Below are 24,486 nucleotides of genomic sequence, written 5' to 3' on the forward strand. Positions count from 1 at the left end.
TTTAGCCTTAGTGTCATGGAAACCTGTAGTAGTCTTTCACCCATAATACCCTTGAAAATGAAGATTCCTTCTGGCCAGGAGACTTTCAATTACTTTATTGATCAGTTGCATTTAAAGGATTATAATCTACTTATTTAGACAGTAAAAACTAATTAGATGTCAAAGACACTGTCTTAAAAAATAGGATTTTAAAACATTAGCAGTGTAACCTGTCTCAGAACCAATATCTTTACAAATAACTAGAAATAAGTAGTTATCCTTATAAATCTAACTTAGTCTCTCTCTCAAAAAAACTGTAGCTGTTGCTCACCTACATAACTCATGATGGTGTAGGTTTTTTTCATATTCACTGTAATAGATTTGATGCAAGTATCCTAATGTGGGTCAATGTATGCCAGGTTTAGAACATCTTTCATAAAATGACTGTAATGGAGTTGCTCTAGTACAGGGATGTCCAACAGGTCGATCATGATCTACTGGTAGATCCCCATGAGGTTTTGGTAGATCTTGGTCAATCTCTAGCTCTCTTTCTTTAGTGTCGCTAAAACTGACTCCTGCCAAGCCCCCTCAGCCCGCCCTCCATTGTTGTGCTGCTGTTTTGATCCATAGTGATCTTTTTGTGAGTGACTTTACCCCTTTGTCCCTTGCCTTTAACCCCCCCAAAAACCGGAACACTCCCCCCAAAAGCTTTTTAACCCCTTAAAAATGGGGCTTTCCTTCTCCCTAAAAATGGGGGTAGATAACTGCCAGTTTTTAATTCTGAAAGTAGATCGCAGTCTCTTGAGAATTGGCCACCCCTGCTCTAGTAAAAAAGGGAAGTGTTTTATCCAACTGTGCTCTTCTGGTGAAAGAAAACACTTTTGATTCCTCAGAGACTTCTGTTAGTAGAAAGGGGTGTGTGGCTTTCCTCTGATTTCCTCATTCCCCTTCCAGCCCCCTGGATCCCTCCCCTCCAAAATCTTCTCAAGAAGCTAGGAGAAATGTGGCACAAGAGACTACAGCAGAAAGGGTTTTTTTGCAAAAATTGCCCCCCACCTTTTGGCTTACAGAAGACTCTACCAGATCAAAAAGCCTTCCTTCAGCAGATGAACACATTTGGATACAACCCAAAATACAGTCGTACCTTAGTTTTCAAGCAGCTTAGTTCTCGAATGTTTTGTCTCCCAAACGCCACAAACCCAGAAGTGACTGTTCTGGCTTGCGAACTATTTTTGGAAGCCAAATGTCCAATGGGGCTTCCACGGTTTCCGCTTGGCTGCAGGAGTTTCCTGCAGCCAATCCCAAGCCGCACTTTAGTTTCTAAATGTTTTGGAAGTTGAACGGACTTCCAGAACAGATACCGTTCAACTTCCAAGTATGTCTGTAAATATTTATATTAAAATGTTTGATTTGAGCAATGCAGAGTAGCCCAGTACTGTGTGTTGTGAATGAATGGATAGCAGACAACAGCTGTTTGCTAACACATGTAGCATTGATGAAGTAGAGAGAGATGGATTGGCCTAAACCATTTTGCTGCACAAGATTACACCCTCCCCCCCTCACCATTCCCATGCACAGAAACTCACTGGACTGGCAGGCAGTTTCAGTATTGGCAACAGTGTGGCATCTTCCACTGTACCTGAAAATGTGTTCTAGAGCTTCCATAGCATACAGTTCAGCACAAACTAGTCTGAACTCCAGAATGACCATGGAAGTCAAGAGCAAATGGCAAGGGAGCCTACTTCTGCTTCTTTCAAGCTTCATCTGCCTGAGGCAATTGCTTCACTCTGCTTAATGGTGGCCTAGCCCTGAGGGGTGTGTTGCTGTGTGTGTGTGTGTGTGTGTGTGTGTGTGTGTGTGTGTGTAAGAGAATTTTTGATTTATTTTAAAACTTCTATGCCACCTACCCTAAACCCAAATCAGAGATTTATGCAATTTTGTTACACTAAGTGATGATTTGCATCCTACTGCTGCTGCCTTAGATTTCTCAATCTTGAATTCTGATTCTATCTAGATAATATGGGCATTTATGTAATTGGGGGAGCTTAACAATAGCTATAGCTATAATTATATTAACACTGGGGAACAATATAATTTCATTTCAGTAGGATGATGTTTGTCATTTCAGTTAGGTAGGAAGAAGAAGCTGTATCCCACTTAACAGATGGCATGGGACTGCATTCAGCAGCAGAATTATTTATGAAAAACTGTTTTTGCAAGAAAAGTGAACATGAGCATCTACTTCATATTTGAGATATCCCACTGGTAGCAGACTGAAGCATATATGCAGCCATGCGCTTATAAGTCACAGAGTCACTTTATAAACTAACTCAAGCATACAAATGTGTATAAGGGAAGGATTAGAGTTCATAATTTTAAAGTGGGATAGAAAGATTTTATGTATATGCAGTTAGTTTGATTAAACATGAATTGTTCCTCAATGGAGAGGAATTCAGTCAATTAACTGATTGAAAAGTTTTTTTGTGTGTGTGTGTTACACACAAAAATTACATTTCTGCTTGGATGTATACACTGAAGAATAACTAGACGTAATCAACTATTCATTCATTGTGAAGCATGGGAAGGGAGCCCAAAAACAGTACACGTAGACTGAAGTGTATTAGTAATACCTTTATTGGTTATAGCTCATAACATATGGTGTAACATAGGTCAAAAAAACAGTTATCAGGAAGCCTAGCTGCTGGTCAAGATCACAGTCCCGGCCTATATACTGGGATAATGTTGGTGGAACTGACAGGTATCTCAGGCTTATACTTCTGTAAACCAATGATGCAGGCCCAACATGGCAGTTGGGTCATCCCCTGATCTTTGGTGGGCAACAAAGTGACTTATGAAGATACCTTATGGGAAACCACATTTTTAGAGGAATGGGGAGACCACCGCTCAGTTACCTCTGCTGTGGATCAGAAGCTGTGGGCTGGGCTACCTATTTATAGCCTTAGAGCAGATCAGTGGGGGAAAGTAACCCTTCATGGCTACTTCAGGGCCCTACTCCCAGAAGCCACCTAATTAACTGCTGGAGTCTGGGCTCAAGACACAGCATATTCATATGCCAAATGATTCAGAATTTTCTCCCAGCCTTCCTTTAAGAATTCAAGAATCTCAGTGAGTCACTCAGTGTTCTCCTTTTCATGGTTAGTTGCCTGTCTATCTATCTATCTATCTATCTATCTATCTATCTATCTATCTATCAATCATCTATCTATATCTATCATCTATCTATCTATCTATCATCTATCTATCTAGCTATCTATCTATCTTCTCTCCTCTCTCTGTGTGTGTCTTACAACAATACCAAAGTTTCACTCTTTGGAAAATGTTTCTCAGGATGTTGGAATCTGTACTTTGTCACAAATGTGACATGATAAACAGGATTTTTACTATTACAAGATGTATTTCTATTACTTTTGTTTTTATTCAGTTTTAACAGACAGGCCGCCACCCATCATTCTTCAAGGGCCTGTGAACCAGACATTGGCAATAGACGGAACAGCTTTGCTAAAGTGCAAAGCTACTGGTGACCCCATGCCTGTTATCAGCTGGTTAAGAGAAGGATTCACTTTCCTGGGCAGAGATCCAAGGGCATCTATGCAGGACCAAGGAACCTTGCAAATCAAACCTTTACGAGTGAGTGTGATATGTTATGATAACATGTTTACTACTCTGTAATCGGGAGATTTAGTTAAATAAGACCATTTAATTATTTACTGATAGTAATTCAAGTACTCATGTACTTAACTGTTTTGTGGATAGTGACTGTAAACCTGCTGTCATTAAAACAGTGAGAAAAGTCCGATCGTGCAAGAGGGATTAACAGTTTTCAATTCAGGCACAACTTAAGGGGGGGCATTCAGCTAAACTGAGCTACTGAGACCACTTGTGCCTTCAGCAATAACGGTGAATCAAAGAGCACCTCCAGACTGTGTGCTGACTCCTCAAGAGGTAGTGCAACCGCTCTTTGAGTGGCAGGCATTGCTCCCTTGTGTAAAAAACAGGTTCACCAAACACTGAACCTATGCAGTCAACTGACTAATGGTCTATTGATAAGGGATCTGGAGGGTGAATGGTTGAAAATTTCTCTGTCCACATTCAAGCTGCAGTAGCTGAAACTAAACCTGAACATAAAGCTGAACATAAACCAAGTCAAATGGTGCATTCAACACTTTGTTTGGACTTGCTACAGCAATGGTTTTCAAGCCCAAGCTATTTTATCTTCAAAGTGCCTAGCAAATTTATCACAGCAGGCCTCCAAGGTTTCCAGAATCTTGTTTGCTGAGATAGCTGCTAACTACCATGTGTTTAGTTGGTTCACAACAAGTTCTGTTACATTTAATCTCTAGTCACCATCCCACTGGAGAGGGCCTGCAGGGGCATATGTGCTGATGGCGCAGTGTATCTTGTCATTCCTCAGTGAGACCACAGCTTCAACAGGATTGTCATCTCTGGTTGCTGGGAAATCCCTCAGAGAATTCAAGGATCCCTAAAATTCCATAATATTAGCAGTTATTTACCACAAATGTTTACCATATTTAAAGTTTGCCATTTGTTACCCCAACACAGTTTCAGATCCTGGTTAAATGTGAAGCCAATTATAATTAATATGTGAAGCTAATCATAATTAATGTAGGTGTTCCCAAATTGCCTAGCTATGGCTACAGTGTATATAAAGATAATGTGCTTGAAGGGCTGCAGCAATTTTTTTTTGCTGAATCTTGATTTGTTTACTGTGCTTAGTAGCAAAGCAGTGTCATGTATAAAAGGAAGAAGAGGATGAACCCATTGTTTCTGCCTTCTGCTCAGCAAATTCAGAGCAAAATTTAAATCCTACTCAGATGGATGCTGTATAAAAGATAGCATCAGTTTTATCACACTGCAGTGGAAGATAGAATTATGTTTTATATTTAAGGCTATCCTTCTGTCTGCTGTGTTCCAAGTACATGCTGTGTGGTTGGTTATTGTTGTATACCTAGTGGCAAATAAATTATATTGGATACAATTTTAAAGACATAAATATACACACCTATAAAACTCAGAATGGTAAGTATAGTTACTGCATGTACAGTTAAAATGTTAGTGCAAGTACTCTTTAGTTGTGTCAGCAGTAGTGCTAACACTTAATTTTATTATCACTCATTCCCTTCCCCATCTCATAAATAGGCAGCTTTAGTGTACAAAAAAAATCAAAGGCTATTTTGTTTCATGCCACCATCTCATCAGTGCTCGTAAATGAATTGTTAACCTCCTTGGAACAAAATGGAATTTATTAAAAAATGTATGCTAGCTTTCCTTGAGTAAACAATTTATCCTCTGTCTCAAGGCTAAAGGCAGGTTTGGGCCATGAAGGTTAATGCGTTTTTACTGTAGAGCTGGATTAAAGAATGCGCTTGAATAGTCAAGATTCCCCAGTAGTGTTAGAAAGCAGCAATTAAAGGTGGGAGCTTGGTGATTTCAAACAAACTTTCAGAGCACTGATGATGAGCTTCTGGTGAGAATACACATGCCAGAAGCTTGTGGGATACCAGCCTGCATCCAGCTATGGAAACAGCTAAATGTGTGTTCAGTCATGCAAGTCCATTAATCGCTTTGTTAGAGACACATGAGCTATATAGAAGACTAAAATAATAATTTTTAAAAATATTCCCTTTTAAAAATGAAATAGAATATCAACAAAAGTGTGAATAGTTTTAACATTCATGTTCAGTCAGAAAAATATGAGAAAAATTGGTGACCGTGACATATTAGTTAAACAAATGTGGATATATTTGTACCACAAGTTTTAAATTTTCCCTTAACCATCCATCTGTTGAAAAATTAACTGCACCAATCCATTTTGGGGTCAAATCCTATCGGGGGGGGGGAGAGGGGGCATAAATAAATATTTTTTTATTATTAATGGTGCTTCAAGAAACCCATACAAATATGGTGGAAGTTATTAAGCATTCACTATTTGCAATTTTTCAGAAAGCACAGCTTTATTGAGCATTTTCTAGTAAAACAATATAAATACACATAAGTCACCTGGAGCACCAATACAGCCCAATGTAGAGTAACAAAAGTCTACATGTGTGCAAAGTCTGTATGGAGACTTTTGAACATTACACAAATTGTTGCATTAGCATACGTATAACAGTTGTACAACTATAAAAATGCAATAATACTGAGTTGAGAATTCCTAGTAACAATGACAACAAATCTTGCAAACTGTGCAAACATACTACTTGAGCAATTTGTGCAAAATCCAAAACTGAACACATAGGACAGACAAAATGGTTACATGAAGTGTTTTGATTTTCTCTAATTTTGTCAACCACAGTGATGCCTACACTTTGATTGATATCTGCCATGCCAGACCCTATCATTTCTGAGGCTTCCACTCCTGATGTCACTGGCAGTCTGGACATGGGCCTAGACTCAGCCCAGGAGTCAATTGTTTCTAGTTGTAGGCGTAATTGGAAGAGACATATTTGGGGTTAGTCACACACCATAATGGGTAGTTCAACTTCCAAACAATAAATGCATTCAAGTAGGCAGTGTCCACCATATTAAAAAACAAACATTGACCACCTATTGTTCATGCATTTGGAAGTGTATATAGAGGACATTTGTTACAGGTGTTCACTCCACCTGAGATTGATCTCAGACTTGGATTTCTGCTTTGAGATTGCTGTGCTAAACGTTGAAGAAATAAGAACCACTGAAGAGAAATGAGGTAGAAGATGGATAAGAATACTAGATTAAACTAGCATGCAATGTTGTATATTTTCCCATTAAAACCATTTTTAACATGTAATTTCCTTTCCTGGAAAATGTGTCAGAGATACATATCTTTTAGTGAAAGTTCATGAAAGTATATCAAAACAATTATAATGGTAGCAAATATATAAAAATGGCCTGGTGAAAAATGGTATCTGTGGAAGCTTAAATAATAATAATCTTATGTTTTTAAAGATGTTGATATCATTAATGGTTTTTTTCTGTGCTATGTGATAATAAATCAAGTCAAATAGACAGGAAGGGTTTGCTCCTTTGCTATAGCCTTCTGGAGTTGGAACACATAGGGTCAAGCAGTCCCAAAACAAGGACGAGGGCTTAAATGACACAGTTAAGGGATATATCAAACTTGTCTCTTGGATTCTACAGTTTCCTTCATTTCCACCACAGATATCTACACAAACTCTTATCAGACACCATTTCTGTTAGGAGCTATGATCAAAAACCAGATGTTCCTCATGATGTGTGTCCCAATGCCAAGACTGTCTAGCTATTCCGTTGCTTTCGGTGAAATGCACATATCATTTCAATGTACATTCAGATGTGGATTCTGTCCTTCAATTCCATTGCTTTAAATAGAATGTTTCTTCAAATGCACATTCAGGAATGATTATTAATCCTTCTGTCCAACTTCATTTATGCAAGAGTTTCTTCATCCTGTCACCATCACCGTCCCCCATGTCAAACTACAAAAGAATTTGCAGAGGCAACCTGCAATAATTTCTGCACTTAATGGGAATTTAACTGCAGAGAGTACTGACATAAGGAGGGCATGCATCAACAGTACAATAAATGAGTTGAAAATTAAATATTTCTGATTACTACTGTAGTTGCACCGGTATTGTAAACTGACCTTTTTTCTTGGCCTAATCTGGCTCCCTGTGGGTATAACAGCACTCCCTGGTACCACTGGCCAAGTGGCTGCAGCTTTCACCCAAAGCATCGTTTACATGCAGTGCAAAGCAAAGACAAAATGAGAAGCTGCCAACACTAAGGGCCATTTGAGCAGCCACAGAGCCAGCTCATTGCCAGACACATTTGGGTTGTTTTATTTTGCTCTGCTCTAAGATCTTTTAAAAACTAAAATGAAGATAGCTTTCTACCAGTAAAGCATGTTGAAATCAGTGTTTATTTTGTGAATACTGAAACAGATTTAATTTAATAATAACAGATACATAAGAGTTTGTGGGGGAAACTTGAAAATGCATCAAACAGGATTAACAAATGTTGTCATAATTTACTACAGGTAGATGTTATTCAATTGTTGATCGTGAAATATTTGGTTCAGTTTATTCTGATTCCAAGTGTAAACTAATCCCTCTTAATCTGCAATGAGAAACATTTGGGAAAACTGAATGAACAGATTATGTAAAAGGCTTGACCAGAATGTCCTCAAACATTTCCATGTGTTTAGATATCAGACACTGGCACCTACACTTGTGTTGCCACAAGTTCAAGCGGGGAAACATCTTGGAGTGCTGTGCTAGATGTGACAGGTAAGCCATACCGAGCTATTTTTAAAAATAAAACAAAAGTGTTTTATGTGTGGGTACATGTGTTAGATTGTGCATGTGTTACGTGTGGGGGAGTGAGATATTGCATGTCCATATGTGTATTTGAAGGGCATGTGATGGTGTGCATATGCAGACCTGCTAGCTTTTGGAATGTAGCACTGACAGCTTTTGACTTGTTTGTTTGTTTATTTAGTCTAGCCATTAGAAGCCATCCTAAAAAAGACAATACATAAAACAGAGTAAAAACAGAATAAAATATATTAGACAGTTAAAATAATTATGAAAACCAGACATTCTCATAGAGAACACACTAGAGATAACAAATATATCCATTTCAGTTTTTCTCAGTTTCTAAAGTTTAGTACATTCCCTTTCTGCATAAAAATGCAGATAAATTTCTTCCAATATACTCATTTTTTATGTGATTTTTCCTAATATGTACATTATTTGCAAGCAATCTTTACCGATGCAATGCATTTTTGTACATTATTTCCCCCTAATATATACATCTTCTGACTATAGGGAAAATTTGTATGAAGAGTGAATTTTAAAGAATAGCTGTGTTTTAGTTTCCATCTTGGTTCTGGAAGTGTGGATTAGACATATTCACATTAAAAAGTGAAATAATCAAATTTCTCCCCAAACCTGAAACACACAACGTCATCTTTATGCCGTTCTCTTTGCTCATTCTAAACTGGGTTATCTTATTAGCCCATTCAGATGCTGAGGTTGCACATTCAGTGAACCTAGGAAATGGCTACCTCTGTTCTTCCCTCTATTCATATTCATTGAACACCCGAGCAGAGCCCCTGCATGTGTAGCTGTATGTGCAGAAGACTCTTTCCATGTGAGAACCCTACTAGAAATTGTATCCCATTTTACATGAACAAAGGCTTCCACCCATGCAGCTATAAATACATAACCTAGGGGTGGGAATTACCTAATAAGCCCCCATCTGCAGAAGCCCTGCACAAGGACTTTCAGTTTTGTAACAGTGTTGTCTCTCCTTCCTCACATGCTCCTCAAAATTGGCTCAGGGTGCGTCAGGACAAACCCCAGAAATGTTGATGGGGCAAGGAGAGAAAAGAACATTCAGTCTGGCAAGCTGAAATGCTTGTGCAAATGGAATGATTGGAAGAGTGGAATGTTGAATTCCACCCTTTGTTTGAGTGTTCAATAAATGGGCAGAGGAGGATGGGCAGAGTCTGCCACCTTTTCTATGGGTGCATTAATTGGGCATATGAGTCGGATGTCTGAACAGGACTACTGTGTATTTTAAATATGTTTCAAAGTTTTGTTTTTACTTTACCTTTCTTAAACAGATTTTATTTTCAAAATGTAAGCATTTGTCTCTTACAGAATCTGGAGGAGCAGCCGTCAGCAGAAATTATGATTCAAATGACCTCCCTGGACCACCATCCAAGCCTCAGGTCATGGATGTCACTAAGAATAGTGTCACCTTGTCTTGGCAGCCAGGCACCCCTGGAAACCTCCCAACTAGTGCATATATCATTGAGGCTTTTAGGTATGTTACAAATTCCATTTTCCTTATGCATTGATACAATTAGGGGGATCTGCACATTTGAACAAACTGATTTTGAAAGGTTAAGACATGATAATGCCGTTCTAAAATCTTATTTATGAACATTCTGTTTTAAAGGAATATTTCAAAAAACATACTTGGTTTGTTGGATTTACAGGAATATATACTGAGGTGGAGTCTAGACACATATAAAAACTGCTGTGAAAATTCTTTTTCTTAAAGTATTTTTTTAAAAATACATTGAATTTTCCATAAGGCTCACCGTCACCATCTAGTGTCACATTGTATATTGCACTGAAAACACACTTAAAACATTTTATTTGCAGCTGTATAGCTGAGACCAGAGTCTGCTTTTGTCTTGGAAGCAATACAAACACACAGCACTGTCATTCACACTAGGTTTTTATCAGTAATTCTCAGTATCATTAAAAGCAGATAGAATTCTTTATTGATAACATTTTGTTGGGCTTCCATACATTCATCTTCTAAATAATATAAAGCCTGGGGGGGGGGGGAAGGTGCTCTCTAACCTTCGTAACGTCTATTTTGACCTGGCAGTAAACCACAGTAATATCCCATCAGGCTTTCAAAGGTGTCATGTATTTAAGAGATATTTTGTAGCACAACGAAAGCCTATGACCTCAGTTTATTTCTACAGAAGACCAATTCAATAACTAGCCACTGGAAACATAGTCATTCAATAATATTCTTTTGCAGATGTGCTTTGGAACAGCTGTAATTTTGCTTGTAAACTTTGTGCAAAGAGGACAAGAGAATTTTAACCATATTCTTTTAGCAGATTTGTTCTTCTCAACATTCTTCCCCCATCTCATTTCTATTTTACAGGAATTTTTCTAACAGGCTATTAACATTATCAGCATTTATTGTGAGCTGTGTGGCTTTGGTTTTGTACTCCTTGTTGATTGATTCAGCTGAAACAATCAGAACTATTTAATGATCTTAATAGTGTATGTAAACTTTCCCTCTCCTTCTGTGGCAGCAGACTGAAACTTGATCTGAGCGTTTTCTAACTTTGTGTTGCTTTGATCTATAGTCTTCCAATATATTTTCATTTCAGTCAGTCGGTGAGCAATAGCTGGCAAACAGTTGCTAACCATGTAAAAACGACACCTTACACTGTGAGAGGACTCCGTCCAAACACCATCTACCTGTTTATGGTGAGAGCTATCAACTCACAAGGTTTGAGTGATCCCAGCACCATGTCAGACCCTGTCCGAACACAAGGTAACTTCATTCTGTTTTTCAGGAGCATGATTGCAGTTATAGTAATATATAAAGTAGCTGTCCTCTCTCTTTGTCATACTCTACCAATATGCTTTCACGACCTACCATGACAAAGAAATAGAATCCAGGACAGGGCTATGCAGAAGGGAGAGTACTGGAAGCAAATGTTGATTCAGTTTACAGCAGCAGCGAAAAAGCCAAATTCTGTCTAGGAAGTTACAGTCGTACCTTGGAAGTCAAACGGAATCCGTTCTAGAAGTTGGTTCGATTTCACAAATGCTTGGAAACTGGAACACTCAGTCCCGGGTTTCTGTCTCTATCAGAGAAGCATACTACTAATTGTGAATGGTGTGGAGCTTATTAAGATTGCCTGATCACCATCACCTAGTGAAGCTGATTGGCAATAAATTCAGGACTTACAGAAGACAGTAATTCTTCACACAACAATTAATGTTTGCAATTTTCTGTCACAAGTTTTTGGTTAAGATGGCTTAAAACAGGGTTAAACAACATTGTGTAGGATACATGTATAGAAAATGGATAGAAATGAAACTTCCATGTTCAGAGGCAGTTCACCTGACAATACTACGTGCTGTGGACAAATAGGGGAGGGCGGTCATCCCAGAAGTCATCTGACTGAGCAGTGTTGGAAACCAGAGTACAGAACTACACGAACTCTTTTATCGGATCAAGCTGGGTCTGCTTCTATCTCTTTTCACCTCAGCTATGAAACTCACTGGGTGAGATTGGGCCAGACACTCTGTTAACCTTATCTTCTTTTCAGGGTTTTTGCTGCTGTTTAGTTTATTTATTAAATTTATTTATTGTTTCACACAACTAAAAGGAGTCCTAAAGCAATGGTTAAGATAAGTAAAAAATACAAACTTGCACATTAAGATATATAGTATAACAATGCAAACATACAGGATATCCACATCCAGTGCAAGAAAAAAAACCACTAGAAATAGCTATGATGTTTTGTGGAGGAAGAGAAATCCACACATGTAGTTTATCTTGAAATCTTTGGAAGAAGGACTTGATTTATGATTTTTCCTAACCAAAGCCAGGATAAAGGGAGACAATCCTGAAGAAATGAGTGTAGTGAATTATTCATTCCATGAGCAGTCTGAAGGGTGGCAACATGACAACAGGCCTTTTCTGTGGTGGCTCCCTGTTTGTGGAATGCTCTCCCCAGGGATGCTCTCCTGGTGCCTTCATTGCATATCTTTAGGTGCCAGGCGAAAATGTTTCTCTATAACCAGGCCTTTAGCTAATGAACATTCTATGGCCTTTTAAAGAGTTGTGGGTTTTTGTGTGTGTGTGTTTGTGGGACGAGTTATTGGTGTGTTTTGGTTTTTATTATGTATTTTGTGTTTTCATTTTGTATTATTATGTTGTGAACCACCCTATGATATTTGGATGAAAGGGACTATACAAATTATTATTATTATTATTATTATTATTATTATTATTATTATTATTATTAATGTTTGAAGGTTCTCTCATTGATTTGCATACATTTGTTAATTTTAGATAATTTGTTTTATTGCTTTATATGGTTTTTTTGTTTTGTTTTGCAGCATGCAAGCCATGCCACTTAAATCCTTCTCTCCTGTTAATCTTAGGCCATTCATATGCCTAATGTAAGCCTCTGTCCTTGACATCCATAGTAGTAACCAGAGCAAGTGGCAGGTCAGGCGATGAAGCAGGGAGGAATAGGAAAGGATGGCTGGGGAAAGGATCTGTTTCCAGCCTGTTGAGCTTCATAGACATTTCACCAAGGCCACATGTATGGAAGCTGCTGGCTTTTGTCCTTTTGTCATTCAGGCATCCCATGAATGATATTCTGGGGCAGAGAATGATGGATGATGAAAGCAGTATGCATATAAGTGCTGAGAATGTGTGTGTGTTTTTGTAGGGCTCCTACACCTTTGCAATGGGAAACAAGCTGCACTGAGCCTTATGTAAAAAGGTAAAGGTAAAGGGACCCCTGACCATTAGGTCCAGTCGTGGCCGACTCTGGGGTTGCAGCGCTCATCTCGCTTTATTGGCCGAGGGAGCTGGCGTACAGCTTCCGGGTCATGTGGCCAGCATGACTAAGCCGTTTCTGGCAAACCAGAGCAGGGCACGGAAACACCGTTTACCTTCCCGCCAGAACGGTGCCTATTTATCTGCTTGCACTGTGTGCTTTTAGACTGCTAGGTTTGGCAGGAGCTGGGATTGAGCAACGGGCGCTCACCCCATCGCAGCTTGCCAACCTTCCGATCAGCCCTAGGCTCTGTGGTTTAACCCACAGCACCACCCATGTCCCATCATGCCTTATGTACATGATGATAAATCTGAGTCCAGCTCCTTTCCTCTTTGCCTGTGCAGCAAGGAGCTGGAGAGCTATGGGTTCTCTCTCCTTCTTTACATATTGGTGGGCACTAACTAGTTACTATAATAAAAAGCATACACCACCAAATGTATTACTTTTAAGTAAGTTAATACAGGCAAAAACACAACCAAAGCAGTTGTTTTGGCTTTGGCTAGCCTCTGTTTCTTGGACACACTTCCATCCAAAGGCATTTATTATTATTATCTTTGGCTTAGCTCCGTGTGGCATGGAAGTACCTAAGACCAGAGAGGAGCAAAGCAGCTGCAAATTTCTCCTCAGGAGCTCACATGTTCCTGCAGTCCCACTCAGTGGCGTAGCGTGGGGGGTGCAGGGGGGGGCGGCTGCACCAGGCGCAACACCTGGGGGTTAGGGTTAGGGGGCGCAAATCCACGGGTTAGGGGGCGCAAATTACTTGCCTTGCCCCGGGTGCTGACAACCCACGCTACGCCACTGGTCCCACTAAGCCATTGTTTCCATGTTATGCAAACCAGGCCAGAGAGGTATAGCTCATCGGTAACATATTTTACCCCAGTTTATTCATTACTACTTGGACATTTAAATCACATGTGAAGGAAGAGGGAAATCTTCCAATTTTCACTTATTTTCAAGAAGAATGCAGTCATCTAGCCCCATGTGTCTATTTAGAGACAGAGACGTGTGTACACACACGCCAAGTACAGAAGACTATATAAAAGGATAATACATGCATGGGATAACATATTCAGTTACGTAGTTTTGTCAGTTATCGCCTACTGCACATATTCTTCGAATATTTAGGGGGGGAAGCAGAATTGCACACGGGCCCCTGCTCCTAATCCCCATGTGCTGCACTGGGTTTGGATGCTAGGGGAGTGCCTCAAATTATTGCCATCCATTCAGCAAATCAGATGTAGCCCGTTTCCTTTGCTTCCTGGACTCACTATGAGTGCCTCAGCACGCTGGCCTTTATATTGTTAATATCATCCAGCTCTGCAAGGAGAGACCGCATTTTGCATCAGTATGTCAGATTTTACCTGACAGACTGACAAAAGATTTTATTTCATTAAAACAGTTCTTTTCTTTACTTTCTGCGTGCGTTGTAGTTTCTATTTTCACAAGCTGTCTGCCAGCCACATGTGCTCCAGCATGTATAACACTGACAGCCTTTGTGGTATCCTATAGTTTAGCGAAATTAAATAATGAATTCAAATGACACTTAGCATAATGTTTTGATGTAATTTCAAATGCGGTTCTCATCCAGCCCGGCCTTACAAAGGAAGCTGACATCCAAGGAAAGAGCCTATTGACACTAGCCATTACAAAGGAAAGAATCAGCTAAAAGCACTGATGCATGATATCATTGGCAATAGGTATCTATGACCACAGGCCTTAGTGTCTTGAAATAACTCTAGCAAATACAATTATATATTATGGTTACTTTTATACCAACAAATTAAAATTGTAGCTTAGTAATGGAAGGGCTGTTTTTGTCAGATTCCACTTTCTCCTTTATGCAGCTCATCTCGCTTTTTCTTTTTGGAGCTGTTGTTAGGTTTCCTTGAGTGGGAGCAGATTGCTCTGATCCCTTCAGAGATACGTTGAGTTTGATGGCGCCATAACTGGTCTCTGTCCCACCAAGCAATTTCCATCATTTTCAGTACAAAAGCATACTAAGTCCTTCCCAAGTCCCACTGTAGCACAACCCCTCAGGTACTGCTGCAACTGAAGTTCCATCACTTACCAGAACCACACATTTGATCCATACAATAATTATATAAATAAAGAAGAAATTGTTGGCAATAGAAATATCATGGTTCAGCTAAGCTGTCATTAATAAAACGAATATATCTCCAAGGCTTATTTTTGTCTTGGAGAAAGTACTAGTTACAAAAAGTACCCATACAAGCTTTGAAATTTTGACAGAAAATGTTTCCTACATTTATTTGGGAGGGCAAAGAATCATGAGTGTCTTTCCATAATCAGAAAGAGAAAAGTCACATTAGCCTATCCAAACATGGCTATATATATATTTTTTTTTGCAATGAGACTGAAAATTAAATACAGATGGATCAATTAATAGAGAGACATGCATGGTATGAAATAACAAGACAGTTATAAGAGCCCGTTGTCTCCCTTTATCCTGGTTTTACCCAGGTAAATGTTAAAAGCTGGATATAATGTCTTATTTTATATATTGATTCAGTACTATAAGCCTCAGGTAAGAATATTTCAGTCCACATCTGTCTGTATTGACTTCTTCTATTTTTAATCCATGGTCTTAATCATATCCAGGTCTTCCATATAGGTAAAACATGGGTTTTTAAGATTTAGGGGCATATTTTTGGATTACTAATTGGACTTAGAAGATCATTTTTAAAATGGGTGAAGATATTATTTAAATATGGTACTAACAAGTGGAATACTAATTTGGGTTATTTTGAAAAATCAGCTGATTTTAAATATCCTAAAGGAATGTTTTCTAAATCAATTGTCAATTTTTGTCTGCTAGCTACTGTATACAACTAATTTGAAACTGAGATGAAGGAAAATGCTAGGCAGAACCATTGCAGTGTATTGACTAGTATGGCTAAAGGTTCTGGTCATTCAATTTGTAAAAGAAAGACAGCCATTTTAAATAAGCTATGATTGGCAACATACAAATCAATGGTAATTGATCATCATTGTTGAATATGTGATCTGTCTTCCCCCTTTTTGTGTATACCGTATAGTGGAAATGTCCTATCATGATACTATATTGGGTTTATACAAGAGATTAAGGAGACAACAAAATACTGTTTACCTTTATGTGTGCATGCACACGAAAGCTCATACCAATAACAAACAGTTGGTCTCTAAGGTGCTACTGGAAGGAATTTTTTAATTTTGTTGCGACTACGGCAGACCAACACGGCTACCTACCTTTAACAAAAATATATATATAATGAAAGCACCCTATATACTCATAGACACTATTGGGTATTGGCCAAGACCCTAGTGTTCCAAGATGTCCCACTCCTGGAGCCATTGCTGCTGCTCCCCATCCTTACCCACTCTTCCACTTGGGTAAATGAGTGGGGACAGCAGTGAGGACCACCAGCAGCTATCACGGCCACTTAGTGCTCTGCATAGTAGTCTGTGTAAGTAGTCACATTTTGGCCTGAATAAATCCAGTCAAGTGGAAGATTAGGGTTTTACCCCCATGCACTTTGCATCACTGCCAAATGCACAGAGACAAACACAGGTAACATTTTATAGAGAAATTGTTGTGCACAAGTTATTAGTATCATTATGATTGTTTTAATTCCATCCCTTTCTTTACCATGAGGTCCCAGAACAGGTTACCACAATTAAACACAATGTAAAAACAACTTAAAACAACTTACAATCACAAAAATAAGGTGGATCCTAAAAATATACATCTCAGATGGCAAAAGCCTATATATAGATATGAGTATTTATGAATTCTACAGTTATGTTTCAAGGCCTTTTAATAAAACTCTGAAATATTATTGCAAGTAACGCACACAATTTTAATTGGGGAAAATAATTTGCTTAAATTTTGAATCTGGCCTGCCAGTTCATGGCACATCAAGGCTGTTATTATTTTAGTGTTTCAAAGCTTTCACATCATACATCTTTAGGTAATTAAAATATGTAAGAATGTATCTATAATAGTTATTAGAATAGGTTTCATATATTACCAAATGTGAAAATACAAAATGTTTCCTCCATGCCCTGTTAGGTCTACAGTTCAGTCTCATCCACTGCATTAATTGAAAACCAACTAACTAATTCCAGTAAGGATATTGAATTAAATATTCATTAAGCTTTTTAGTCATCATAATGAATTAATTATTCTGATTGGCTTTCCTCATGTGTGTTTGACCCAACAGATATCAGCCCACCAGCGCAAGGCGTGGATCACAGGCAGGTGCAAAAAGAGCTTGGGGATGTCATTGTGCGGCTTCATAATCCTGTTGTGCTAACCCCTACCACTGTCCAAGTGACCTGGACGGTAAGATTTTTGTGAATATACAGTGAAAGCTCTACTCTTTCCCTTCTAATTCCTTTTATTATTATTTCGCTGGAGCCCCCCAAAAATGCACGATGAAAGCCTGTATCCCCGTACATACAGCACAACTTATAAAAATAAATGCTCATATTTTGTTTCTGAAGTTGAAAAGTAATTTAAGAAGCGTAGTAACAAAAACAAGCAGCCACACACTCAGCAACTTTCACAGTAACTGCTCTAGCAATTATGCTTTCTGGCTTTTACAGTGAAAGTATGCCATTGCACTGTGTGTGTGTGTGTGTGTGTGTGTGTGTGTGTGTATGTTTCTAATGTGGGGGTTAATATAGTATTCTGTTTGCCCTGGTAAATCTAATATTTTAGTCAAAGAGAGCCGTTCTAAAGTGAAATGCAGACATGGGATCACCTGAAGATGTATACTCAATAGAAGAAATGTATCTAGAAATATCTAAGGCTGTATACTTCTATACAATATGTACCTATTAAGTGATCCACAAGTTTAGTATGAACCTTTGTAACTGGTTGTTGATTTTCTGGAGCATTTGCAAATGAAATGAAGCTCCACCGTTCTCCCGCAAAGGTATCTTTGTGCTTTGTTCCTCTTGCCAGTCTTAATTTTGTGAGTCATTTTTTCCATAAGGACAATGCACCACATACAGTGGTGCCCCGCAAGACGAATGCCTCGCAAGACGAAAAACTTGCTAGACGAAAGAGTTTTCCGTTTTTTGAGTCGTTCCGCAGGACGAATTTCCCTATGGGCTTGCTTCGCAAGATGAAACGTCTTGCGAGTTCTTGCAAGTTTGTTTCCTTTTTCTTAAAGCCGCTAAGCCGCTAATAGCCGCTAAGCCGCTAATAGCCGTGCTTCGCAAGACGAAAAAACCGCAAGACGAAGAGACTCGTGGAACGGATTAATTTCGTCTTGCGAGGCACCACTGTACTCTTGTGCCAAGCATTCAAGTTCACACCTTTTCAGTCCTTCCAGATCGTTACTATAACCATACATGCAGCCACCAAGAAAAATCCAATTAATTTTTAATTCTTTATGGTGATTATGATTAGACAATGAGAATCATGCAAGGGCTTCCGTATATACGTTTTTGTTTAACCTGAAAAGATCCAGGTGAATGAAAAGTACTGCACTGGCACAGTTACATTACTCTTTCGAAGACCGACAGTTTCCATGGCATTGCTGTACAGCACACAGAATTTTAACTACCGGTACATGTTTATTTTCTTATAACAAAGATGTCTTAGCAGAATGTATCTTGAAGCTTGCTGTAAAGCAGAAGTGATATTTACAAGATTCTTCGGCACGGATATCCTGCTGAGTGATCAAAATTATACAGTGATATTTTAATACTTCTCTGTCCAGTTCCATGCAATGGGCCTTCTTCCCAGAAGACTCGGTTTCCTAATGACCTTTTGTAGTAATCTACTTCCTTCCTAGAAGGCATTCTCTGATTCATGCCTAAGGTAAAGAATGGTATTTGATTCTGTAGTATGAGCTTCAGTGGTATCAAAGCCACTATCATCTTGGCATTACCTACAACATTCCTGTTCAAGCAATGATGTTTGTAAATTTGATGCTATTAGAGAGAAAGCTTCAAAATGTAGCATTTCTTTCCCCACTACTTTTGGGAAGGAATTTGTAACGTTGAATCAAAACTTATCTAGGCCACAAAATTAGTACCTCTGTCCTTCAGGCTATTTCCCTCTGGGGTAGCAGGTGGGGGAGGGATTACCACAGATGGGAAATCAAGACTAATTCGCCAAGGAAGCACAAAGTGCAACAAGGAATATATTTTTGCATTATGACTTTTGCTATAGGCATAGGAGCAATGAAACATGGGGAAGACATGTGAAACCTAAATATTTTGGGATATATGTTATATTGATGAAAGAAATAATATAATTGTGTGCTGTACAGCTATGGCTATCTCTAAACATTTGGCCACCCTATTCAGTGATACTTCGGGTTACATATGCTTCAGGTTACATACGCTTCAGGTTACACACTCCACTAAGCCAGAAATAGTGCTTCAGGTTAAGAACTTTGCTTCAGGATAAGAACAGAAATCGGGCTCCGGCGGCACGGCAGCAGCAGGAGGCCCCATTAGCTAAAGTGGTGCTTCAGGTTAAGAACAGTTTCAGGTTAAGTACGGACCTCCGGAACAAATTAAGTACTTAACCTGAGGTACCACTGTACCTCAGTCCTGCACTCATGCATTCTTCATTACCTTCATCAAAACTCACAAAGCCTTGAAATGGGGGGAGGAGAGCCATGTAAACCACCTTGAGATCCTTGGAAGATAAAGGTGGCATATAAAACAAACAAAAACAAACAAGCAAACAGACATACATACATTACCAGGTATGCCATAGAGGTAGAAGCAAAAAGCATTGAGTAGCTTACTTACAGTTGCCCCTACAGCACTGACATGGGCCTGGTATAAAAGCAAATTCCATTCATTTAGCAGAATCCTGCCTTATTAAGTGATTGAAGTGATATTAATATTTTAGGCATATTTGAAGCAGAGTTTATAGAGGTCATTTGCTCACAGTCCGCTGAAATACCAAATCTTAAGAAGTCCAATGCAAGCAGCATGTGTTAGGGAGAACCAAAATGAAGTGAGTAAAATCTCCCTTTTTGCTACTGCTCTTTCACAATGAAAAGGGACACATATTTCTTACTGCAAAGCAAAATAACAATTATTATGATTACTAATTCCAATTTACATGCTAGAGGAGAAAAGCAGTGACCCACTACCAACCAGGCAGCACACAATACCCACCAGAGACATGTGAAAATTGCTTCAGGGAGGAAACAGAAAAGGAAGAGAAAAGTCAGAGCAGCTAATTAAAAAGTTTCCAGCACCCAGGACAAAACCAATTAATTATCCAGTATCCAAAATAACATCCATATTATCCAGAGAGTGAAGCCAGGATTATTAACTTAACACAAAGACCCAGTACAAGTAGCTGGCAAATGCCAGATGAGTAATGACCCTTTGTTTTTACCTTTTGCAATTTCAAATTTGGTTAGGCAGGAGACAGGCAATGTTTTTGGCAGTCTGACTGCTGGCAGGCAACTTTCGGGCACTCCCACTTTCTGTTCTACTCTTGTTATTTCTGTCAACAGTTATTTGGAAATCCTCCCCTCTGTTGCAAAGTTTTATTGTTTGAAAATATAAATACCTTCTATATAACTACGGTATAGCATGAAGCTAACGAGATAGGAGGGAAATGATGTTGAAAAATGATACTATCAACCATCAAGGCCCTTTTATTCAAAAAAAAGTAGATAATTTAATTTATGCCCCAAACAAAAGCAGCAGTTTTATAGTAACTTTCCACTCTGATACATTCCTATAATTAGATTTTAAAATACTGTTACCTCCCATTGTATGCATTTTTATTTAATTTAAAAGTAAAAAAGAATGCTGTACTATTTCATCCACTAAGATTATAATGGAATGAGAAATTATCAGATTTATTATTAGTAGTTGTAGTAGTATTAGTAACTTTGAAACATCCCCCCCCCCCGCCAAAATCTCTGAATGTTGCCTCTTGGCTGTCTCTCATAAGCTACCGGTACTTTGCAGTTTGCCAAACAGAACACCTGGAATGAACATTTGAAAAGGGAGCCAATCTTGTAGGAGAATTTGAGTAGCAAGCTAATTGGTGTTTCCTCCTGCCACCTCTTGTCTATTTCTTCTGATGTAGGTGGTCATATTGTATGCCTAGACCTCACACCATTGTTACCAAGGAACAGATTTGCATCCACTATAAGCTATCGCCACAATCTAGCACAGTCAAAAGGGCTTTCTTAAATTTCTTTCTTAAATTAGGATTTGAGGAAGGGGAAGAGCCTATGCACTTGAAAGAAATTCCTCCGTTGGCTAATAAACTTAGTATGCCATTATGTAATCACTTGTAAACTGGTTATCTGTACTACCTTGCTAGATTATAAGGAAAATCTTAGTATTCCCCTGCTGGCTTGGAGCTTTGCTCAGGTCTATGATTGCCTTGCTAAGTGGCAGATTAGCTTGCAAAGTGATTGTGTGGTAAATTAGCTCTAGGTAAAGTAGTGAAGAGACTTACCATATATCTGTCCTGATCAGAAATCTAGGGGAATTCAAAGATTCTTCTCAACACATGGTAGGACCATACCAGGTGGTTATTGTGATACCATGATAGGTTTCCAGTTGGACACATCATAATCTCTATTCACGCATAATGTCTGGATTGTAAGTAGTAGAGCCAACTGTGGAATTCTGTAAGGCTTCTTTTCATAGCAAAAATGTGATCATACAGTTGACAATGTGACAACATAGAATTGCTAACAAAGTCAGCTCATGTTTCTCTTATATTTACAGAAGCCAAAATTAAAATCAGTCACATTCATATCTATCGTGCTTCACTGTTCCACTTAATTAGAGAACAGCATCGATAACACATGGCCTCGCATTTTTTCAGTAACACAGAAATTATAACTTGCCTTGGATAATACATAATAGTTACTGAGAGGGACATATGATTAGTTCAGTCTATTACAAAGACCACCAAAAGTATGGAATCATTTTGAAACAGTGGATGAGTCTTTAAAACTGTTTTGTTTTTATAGTATTCATGGGTTTAACCATGCCCAATACAGCATTTCTTAAATTTCTGATTCTTTGCTCATCCATAGCTCAGATCGGTAACAATTTTAATGAATTTTGCATTATAGTTCTTACTATCTTTAGGTAAAGGTAAAGGTACCCCTGCCCGTACGGGCCAGTCTTGCCAGACTCTAGGGTTGTGCGCGCATCTCACTCAATAGGCCGGGAGCCAGCGCTGTCCGCAGACACTTCCGGGTCACGTGGCCAGCGTGACAAGCTGCATCTGGCGAGCCAGCGCAGCACACGGAACACCGTTTACCTTCCCGCTGGTAAGCGGTGCCTATTTATCTACTTGCACCCGGGGGTGCTTTCGAACTGCTAGGTTGGCAGGCGCTGGGACCGAACGACGGGAGCACACTCCGCCGCGGGGATTCGAACCGCTGACCATGCGATCGGCAAGTCCTGGGCGCTGAGATTTTACCCACAGCACCACCCGCGTCCCTTCTTACTATCTTTATTATGATACATATTTATTAATATCTTACTATCTTTATTATGATATTAATAAATATGTACCGGTAATTAAGGAGGAATTCTTCAAATTCCAATGTGCCACAGAAATTAACCTTTAATAATAATAATATTTGTTTGCAGGAACATAATATATGAATTAAAAGTTTTGAAATTTGTCCAGAAGTTAAAAGTCTGAAAGTGGTTATTCTCAACTATATTGGGTAATTTTAAGCAAGACTGTTTAGGAGATCTGGCATCAGCTTCTGGCTATGTAGAGTTTTTTTGATAGAGTATTAAACATTATCTAATGATGGCAACTGTTCTATAGCTGACAAGGTATATTTAACAAAATATTAAAAAAGAGGGGAACGGCCTCGAGTAGCATTATATTTTGACCTTACAAATACTTGTGACAATGCTATTGCTTGAATTCGTTGCCGGTTCCAATAGTTTTATTAGCACTTTTTAGTATAAAGGTATTATTTGCAATCCTTTCATCCTCATAAGCAGACATGTGAGGTAGTTCATTAAAATGCATACTTTAATTAAAACTGGAGTATCTTGAAAGTCTATGAAGTGTATACTTTTAGTGTAACATGTGTATGATGTGTGACAGCTATTTGATGGTCATTTGTGTTTAACAAGGAGAGAGTTCACAGGGTGGATGCTATTCTGTGTACATATTATCAAGGTATACATATTACGAAGACACAAAGCATGACCACTCTTGTGTTGCACTGATTGATACAGGAGTGGGTCTTCTCAACCTGTAGTCTGCCATCTGCCTTACTAGTGGGCTAAGCAGGATCTTGATCATCCCTAGATATTGCCCATGCTCTGTTTTCATATAGGACATTGTTGTTACTAGTATACTTAGCATGGATGATAGTTTTTTGCTCAACGATGTTTAAGCATAATATAGAACACCTATGATATAACTGTTAGAACACGCCTTACTAAGCAAATTTGAGTTCCTTTAATGTTCTCAGAATGACTTATTAGACACATAGTGAGAATGAATCAGAACCAGATATAGTTAGTTGAACCTAGGTACCATAGAAATCAATAAACTTAGTCATGATTTTAGGTTGCATTGAAGGAAACTAAGTTCAGCTAACTTAGTCTGAATCCATCACACATTAATCAATTGTTAATTGGGAAAAAAGGTTTTGGACTTTTATATCCATGACAACATTTTTCCATATGGAATGTTTATTTTATTCATTCATTCATATATCCCACCTTTTAAGAAACCTCCTTGCTAGGCAGCATTTCTGTATCATCCAGTGGTACTGTAGACCTTTATGAGGGCTGGATATAAAAACAGATGTCACTATAACACACCAAGAATGTGCTGACAAACCACAGTTGTAAACTTCTTTGCAATTATTGCTGCTGCTGCCAGCATTATAGTACCTAGCTACTATTTAGAAACCAAAGTGACATTTGGGATCTAGGAACTATGCAACAAATCTTGCTTCGACCCAGCACATTGTTCATTTTAGGCCAGGATACATAACTGATATATGTAACTATGAACAGGGGTCAAATCAGGAGTGGACAGTGTCGTAGGGCAACAGAGCTTACCTTACCTGTTGACAGCTGAGTCACTGCCACTTATCAAGAAGGAGAAGAAAATAGAGAGGTGAAGCAACAGAGGTCAGTATGGTGCAAATGCATTGGTGGAACCAATTCAGCACTCTTGCTTGTATTTTTATACAGGCAAGGTCTGACTCTCCCCCCCCCCTTGCCCCGTCCATTCCTGGTAAATAGTAGTGACTCATATGATGGGAAGTCAGGTGAGCCCAACTGTCTCACCACGCCATCCACTACTGGTACAAATATTTTTATTTATTGTTTGCAAAATTTAAGATCCAAATAATTTGTAATGCATATTTTAAACATACTTTCTC

General features: G+C 38.7%; 1 protein-coding gene across 30 annotated transcripts in view; it reads left to right on the forward strand.

Annotated features, from left to right (window-relative positions):
• The window catches only part of ROBO2 (roundabout guidance receptor 2), a 799,183-nt gene that overhangs the window by 686,449 nt on the left and 88,248 nt on the right, over window positions 1–24,486 (forward strand). For all 30 annotated transcript variants that reach the window (XM_083498493.1, XM_083498498.1, XM_083498494.1 and 27 more), the window contains 5 exons: window positions 3,422–3,627; window positions 8,186–8,267; window positions 9,645–9,810; window positions 10,907–11,073; window positions 17,323–17,444. In XM_083498493.1, coding sequence (XP_083354619.1) covers window positions 3,422–3,627; window positions 8,186–8,267; window positions 9,645–9,810; window positions 10,907–11,073; window positions 17,323–17,444 — 743 coding nt within the window. The remainder of the gene's footprint in view (window positions 1–3,421; window positions 3,628–8,185; window positions 8,268–9,644; window positions 9,811–10,906; window positions 11,074–17,322; window positions 17,445–24,486) is intronic.

Source organism: Podarcis liolepis (assembly GCF_965112155.1).
Source record: "Podarcis liolepis genome assembly, chromosome: 4".
Lineage (NCBI taxonomy): Eukaryota > Metazoa > Chordata > Lepidosauria > Squamata > Lacertidae > Podarcis > Podarcis liolepis.